At 45.0% G+C, this 7102-nt stretch overlaps 1 protein-coding gene across 1 annotated transcript in view; it reads left to right on the top strand.

Annotated features, from left to right (window-relative positions):
- The first annotated feature begins 4047 nt into the window (after window positions 1–4047).
- NID2 (nidogen 2) overlaps window positions 4048–7102 on the top strand; it is a 77455-nt gene continuing 74400 nt past the window's right edge. The window contains exon 1 of the mRNA XM_032236527.1: window positions 4048–4345. Coding sequence (XP_032092418.1) covers window positions 4145–4345 — 201 coding nt within the window. The 5' untranslated portion in view covers window positions 4048–4144. The remainder of the gene's footprint in view (window positions 4346–7102) is intronic.

The following is a 7102-nucleotide window of genomic DNA, read 5'->3' as shown; positions in this document are numbered from 1 at the left end:
TTTTTTTTTACTACGAGTTCTGTGGGCATGGCTTGGTGGTCATGGTGTGGCTTGATGGGAGTGGCTTGGTGGGTGTGGCAGGGGAAAGATACTGCAAAATCTCCATTCCCACCCCACTCTGAGGCCAGCCAGAGGTGGCATTTGCTGGTTCTTTGAATTACTCAAAATTTCCGCTACCGGTTCTCTGAACTACTCAAATTTTCCGCTACCGGTTCTCTGAACTACTCAAAATTTCTGCTATCGGTTCTCCAGAACCTATCAGAACCTGCTGGATTTCACCCCTGCCTGATCTCCTGAAGACCGTTAGAGAAGGTACCATTCAGATCTCTAGAGGCAGAGTAGCTCACAGTATCTGGGCATAACTGGAAACAAAAGTATTGATAGAAGAAAACACAGCATTTGTTGCCAAGGTTGAATTGGGGTGTCTGTGGTGCTCTCTGAGCTTGTGCTTTCTTGCAGATGTTTCATTACCAAACTAGGTAACGTCATCAGTGCTAGAAGGGAGTGGGGTTGTTTTTTTACATATTCATATTTTATACATATAAATTTAAGAGCAAATCCCACTCCCTTCTAGCACTGACAGTGTTACCTAATTTGGCAATGAAACGTCTGCAAGAAAATCACCAAGCTCAAAGAACACCACAGACTCCACAATTCAACCCTGGGCAATAAACTGCATTCTCTTCTGTCAATACTTTTATTTCCAGTTATGCCCTGATACTGTGAGCTACTCTGCCTCTAGAGATCTGAATGGTACCTTCCTTAAAAGTCGTCAGTAAATCTGATCTCTTCTGTAAAGAGAGGTTGTTTATGGGATGCTGGATTTTTGGGTGAGGGTATGTTTTAATTGATTTTCATGGATTTAATTCATAACTTTCTTGCAAACCACCAGGATTTGGCAGTGTACATTTCTGGAACAGTTTGAGCTTTTGTTTTTGGTTTTTTTCTCCTTTTCATGCCAGCCTTCCCAAACTTGGTACATTCCAGATTGTTGAGAATATGACTAGAAGTTACTAGTGACTAGTTTCACATAACAAAGGCTGAGAATACTGGGAGTCGGAGTTGCAACATATCTAGAGATACCAGACTGGGGAAAAATGTACACAGAGAGAAAGATTGGTTTCATACATTTTTGTTATAATCATAGTTTATTTTATAATATTATATAACATTTGTTTTGTTATAAGCATAGTTTACTTTAAATGATGCAAAAGTTGAGCTTACACATTAAAGGTAAAAGTTCCCCTCGCACAAATGTGCTAGTCGTTCCCAACTCTAGGGGGCGGTGCTTATCTCTGTTTCAAGGCCGAAGAGCCAGCACTGTCCGAAGATGTCTCCATGGTCATGTGGCCGGTATGACTAAAAGCCAAAGGTGCACGGAACGCTGTTACTTTCCCACCAAAGGTGGTTCCTATTTTTCTACTTGCATTTTTTACGTGCTTTTGAACTGCTAGGTTGGCAGAAGCTGGGACAAGTAATGGGAGCTCACTCCATTACGCGGCGCTAGGGATTTGAACCGCCAAAATTTCTGATCAACAAGTTCAGCGTCTTAGCCACTGAGCCCTTCAATTACATGTTAGACTAGAATAAAGAGTTGGAAGGGACCTTGGAGGTCTTCTAGTCCAACCCCCTGCCTACACAGGAAACCCTATACCATTTCAGACAAATGGTTATCCAACATCTTCTTAAACACTTTCAGTTACACTGAGTGAAAACCAATAATGACATAGCACAGTATGTGAATTCAGCCACACATCCACTATCAGAAGTAACATCTGGACGTATGTAACTTTTCCCAGCATCTATGTGCAATGGATCTTACTCCCACAGTCTCCAACCAGCATGGATGACACATCCAATCAATTCATCCCATCCATTTGTCTTAATTGGAGATTCTGAAAGCGCCTCCCCACCCCCAACCCTGAAAGAGGGTGGGGAATGAGAATGCTTTTTGTTTAAGGTTTTTAGTGGTGTGAGTTTGGTGGTTTTCTTGCAGGGAGTGAGGCTTGCTCTTATTTTTATATGTAGCAACCTCTCTTTACAGAAGAGATCAGATATACCTGCTCTCAGTGATGAAATGCAATTTTTTTTACTACGAGTTCTGTGGGCATGGCTTGGTGGTCGTGGTGTGGCTTGATGGGAGTGGCTTGGTGGGTGTGGCAGGGGAAAGATACTGCAAAATCTCCATTCCCACCCCACTCTGGGGCCAGCCACTATCAGAAGTAACATCTGGATGTATGTAACTTTTCCCAGCATCTATGTGCAATGGATCTTACTCCCACAGTCTCCAACCAGCATGGATGACACATCCAGAAGATACCATATTTGGCAAAATCCTGCATGATGCTAAATATCCCGTCTCTCTCCAAGGGGGTTCTTTCCTCTTCCAAAATTTTTGATGTACAAAAAGCTTTTGTGTTTCTTAACAGCTATGAAATATTTCTTTTTAATTTGTGCTTAAATGAATTTACCATGAACAAATGTGGGAATAGCCTTCAAAGTTCTCTCCAGCTTTATGCCAGTGGCAGAGGAACAGATGATGTAGCCCAACCCATTTGGAGAGGCCTGGCTGGGGAGGTTTGAGCTAATTCTACTCAGTCTCAGAATATGGATTAAGGAATAGCCATGTACGTAGTGGCTTGCTGACACCTCACTGAAGTTTAAACCTGTCTCACAACAGCTGGTGAAGTTCCTTAATTGTCCAAACTGTCAATTACTAGAAATGTAGTAAATTAACATCTGAAACTAGTTAATGAATGAATGCTCTTTTATAAGAAATGGAAATATCACCTTTTGCATGGCTCCCCATGACTGGGTGAGACCAGGCTTAATAGCAGTGACTGTGAGAGGGATCTTGGAGTCTTAGTGGACAACCAGCTAAATATGAGCCAGCAGTGTGCAGCGGCAGCCAAAAAAACCAATGCAATTGTATTAACAGAGGGATACAATCAAAATCAAGTGAGGTACTAACATCACTCTATAAAACCCTAGTAAGACCACAATAGAGTACTGCATCCAATTTTATATAAAAAAAGATGTTGAGACTATAGAAAAAGTGCAGAGAAGAGCAACCAGGATGATGTAAATAGGTTACATTGAGATCACATTATTTCTCCAGCCAGTTTAATCCTGTCTTAAAGCACTTTTTCAGGACCTTCATTTCCTACAGTAAAATCTTCTATTGACTCTATTGAGACTCTAGAAAGAGTGCAGAGGAGAGCAACAAAGATGATTAGGGGACTGGAGGATAAAACATATAAAGAATGATTGCTGGAACAGTATATGTCTATTCTAGTCTGATGAAAAAAAGGACTAGGGGAGACATGATAGCAGTGTTCCAATATCTCAGGGGCTGCCACAAAGAAGAGGGAGTCAAGCTTTTCTCCAAAGCACCTGAAGGCCAGACAAGGAATAATGGATGGAAACTGATCAAGGAGAGACTCAACCTAGAAATAAGGAGGAACTTTCTGACAGAACAATCAACCAATGGAACAGAAGTTGCCTTCGGAAGTTGTGGGAGCTTCATTACTTGAGATTTTCAAGAAGAGATTGGACTGCCATTTGTCAGAAATGGTGTTAGGGTCTCCTGCTTGAGGGTGGGAAGGGTGGAGGGGGTTGGACTAGATGACCTATAAGGTCCCTTCCAACTCTGTTAATCTGTCTCTTCAAGGCAGATTTCTTTATGTTCCATTGGGCGTAGTAAAAGAGATGCAGAAAAAACGCTTCCAGCCACCCAGTCGGTCGTCTTACGGATTTTTTTTTTTTTCAGCCCAGGTCTGGTTGCCTATTTTTGGAAGGGGCTCGACGCAGTCCAGCCAATGAGAAGCGGAATTCAGAGGCGCCAAAGGAACGGGACCCCTTGAAGTAGTTGCCCAACTCCGAGACTTCCAGAGGGCCTTCGGAAAGGCGTCGCTGTGTCAGAGGAGCGGTTAACGAGATCCAGATGTTCGCGGGGAGGGATTGGTCATCGCCCAGGCGGAGGGCAACCAATGGAGAAGCGCGGGAGACGCCTCCGGCCCCGCCCAAGGCCAGTCCTGGGAACTCAGGGGTGGGATGCGGAGGCGGCTCCCGGGGCTGGGACTTGTGGTTCCCACTCCACGCCAGCCCGGGAGGAGCAAGTCCATCGCAAGGGCCAAGCACCAGCATGCTCGGGAGACCTCCGCTCCTCTCTCTGCTCTTGCTGCGGCTTTTGGGCTGGGGGGCTGCCCTGCCCCGCTCGCAGCTCTTCCTCTTTGGGGGATCCTCAGGGGACCAGGAGCTGCCCGAAGGAGACGACGAGACCTCGGTGCCCGTGCCCTTGCCCAGCCCGCTGCTTTTCTACGAGACCCACTTCAGTCAGCTTTACGTAAGTGCCCAGGCAGGGTCAATCTCTGGCCCTCGGAGGGATCTGGAGGATCGGGGCTGGGGAGGGAGAGAGAAAGAAAAAACAGTCCCCTCCCCTCCCTCAACAAATGTGCGATCCATGCAAGAGTGCGCGAGGGAGAGAACAGCCCGGGCAAGGCAGCCCAGCGGTGCCCTTAAAGGCGAGCCTTCTCTGCTCAGCCTGAGGTGCGAGCCCAATAATTTCCTGGGTACTTAATAAGGCACTGTTTTCGCTGGGAGATTTCTTTCCAGTCTGATGCTCAGTCAACTGACATCAATAGCTCCTCTTTTACGCTCGCCAAGTTCTTTCTAGGAGGCCCAACGTGGTTGGCGAATTAGCGCGTCCCAAAAGTTAGCAGCCTAACCGCTGGCTGGGCCATCCCTTCCAGTCTCCCTGGCTTTGAATTTTGGCGCACGTTGCCACATGATGGCAGATGTCTCGTGGTTGGCTTCAGATGCCTGAAGGCTGGCAATATTCCTGGGTGTCTAAAGCCTTAGAGCAAGCCTTTTTAGCACAACCAGAAACGTGGATTATTAGCGCTTACAATTTTTGCTCCTTGCCTGGTAAATTGGGGAGGGAGGGAGAGAATAAAAAACCAGGCAAGGAACACAGCTCTGTATAAGGCATGAAAAACCAGTTTCCCCTCCTAGGATGAATAGATTTCTGAAGTTCTCCAGCTTTCCTTTTGTGGTATATTGGGAAGGAAACATCTAGTTGCGCTTCAGGCTTAAAGTCAATTATGGTATTGTTAAGATTTCGATGGCAGAGAACTCCAAAGATGGGAGGGGGGGAAACAATAGGCTAGAATTGAGTCAGGAAATCCAAGGAGGATATTATAGACTGCCTCAAAGCCTCCCCTTGCTAAAATCCCAGCCAGTTTCACCTGAAGTTTGTTTCAACCATTTTTAGCACTCTCTTCTCTTGCTCCCTTTTACACCAGAACTTTGTACAACCTTTGTCTAACCTTGAGTTGTTTTATACACTGCTTCTCATTGCTTCCATTATTTGTGTTAGGTGAAAAGTACTTAGCGATGCTGGCTGGGGAATCCTGGGAGTTGAACTCCACACTACTACTACTACTACTACTACTACTACTACTACTACTACTACTACTTCTTCTTCTTCTTCTTCTTCTTCTTCTTCTTCTTCTTCTTCTTCTTCTTCTTCTTCTTCTTCTTCTTCTTTTTGTGTGAGGTAGACCTCCCTTTTTTTAAAAGCAGATTTTTTTATTGTTTTTAATAAATAAAAAAATCTGAACGCCACCCTTCTTAAATTGCTGAGGTGGAGAAACTCTTCATTATAAGGCAATGGGCTGTCATTGGGGAGAGAGCCAAGTTTGAATCCCATTAGCCACAGAGGGTCAGTGGGCAACTGGGCCAGTCACTCTCCCTTAACCTAACCTCATTGGGAGGTGGGAAAAATGAGAGGAGGGAGTACTACACACACTGCCTTGAGTTCCTGACAAAAGGCATGTTATTTACCTAACAAATACATAAACAAACTGAAGATGCCTTGAATAATGGCCCTGGTCACACAATATACCAAGACAATCACTTGGTTCCCACACCATGCTGAATCATAGATTATCACACTCATGTTAGCTTAATCTAGTATGTTGGGTGAACCCAGCCTAAGATTTAGTGGTTGATTATTTTTATATATTCATAAAGTTCAGGTTTTCATGGCTGCTGTCTATTGCTAAAGTGACCTGCTGGTAAAGCCCTGTGGGACAATGGCCCATTAGCACAATCTCCTTATTTTGCATAGTATCGCACAGAGGTAATTTCATCAATAGTTATAGTTAGTTGTAAAGAATTATTTGTTGTATCAGCTAGAGCAGAAAATGAAAGGCTTCTCCTCTGCCTGTTTGGCAATTCTCATATTAAGGCTGTTTTTGGATAAGAGCTGTGCAAGTTGTGGTTAAGACTTCAGGCTAGGTATTATTATTATTATTATTTATTTGTCTTGTATGCCACCCACTCCCGGAGGACTCCGGGTGGCTCACAAAAGACAAGGGAAAGGGGGAACGAGACAAAGACAACATATTAAAAACAAAACTAACATTCACAATTTCCGTGGAGGTAGATGTTTCTCAGACCCCCCAGCCTGCTGGAACAGCCAGGACTTGGTGGCTTTGCGGAAGGCCGGGAGGGTAGTAAGGGAGCTCATTCCAGAGGGCCCGAGCTGCAACAGAGAAGGCTCTCCCCCGGGGAGTCGCCAGCCGACATTGGCTGGCAGATGGAATCCGGAGGAGACCTAACCTGTGAGATCTAATTGCTCTGAGAGAGGTAATCGGCAGGAGGTGGTCTCTCAGGTAGCAGGAAGCTGTAAGTTCTAGTCCCACCTTAGGCATGAGTGCCTTGTCCAATCACGAGGAGAGTGTGAGTTCTAGTCCTACCCTAGACTTGAAAGCCAATTGGGTGACCTTGGGCCAATCACAAGGAGGCTGTGAATTCTGGTCCCACCTTAGACATGAAAGCCAGCTTGGTGGCTTTGGGCCAATCCCTCTTTTTCAGCCCAACTCGCCTTACAGAGTTGCTGTTATGGGGAAAATAGGAGGAGTAAGGAATATTAGATATGTTTGTCATCTTGAGTTCTTTATAAAAACCATACAGGTGGAACATAAACAAATGTTGCAGGTGATTGCTGTGTTTTATGAGAAATTTTGTAACTTCTTCTGGGGTGAGACAGGATTACATTCAACCTCACTCTTGGTCGTAGGTCAGGTTGGGAGTAATG

This window comes from Thamnophis elegans, chromosome 1, assembly GCF_009769535.1.
Source record: "Thamnophis elegans isolate rThaEle1 chromosome 1, rThaEle1.pri, whole genome shotgun sequence".
Classification (NCBI taxonomy): Eukaryota; Metazoa; Chordata; class Lepidosauria; order Squamata; family Colubridae; genus Thamnophis; species Thamnophis elegans.
The sequence above is the reverse complement of the archived record's forward strand: the minus strand, read 5'-3'. Positions and strand labels throughout refer to the sequence as shown.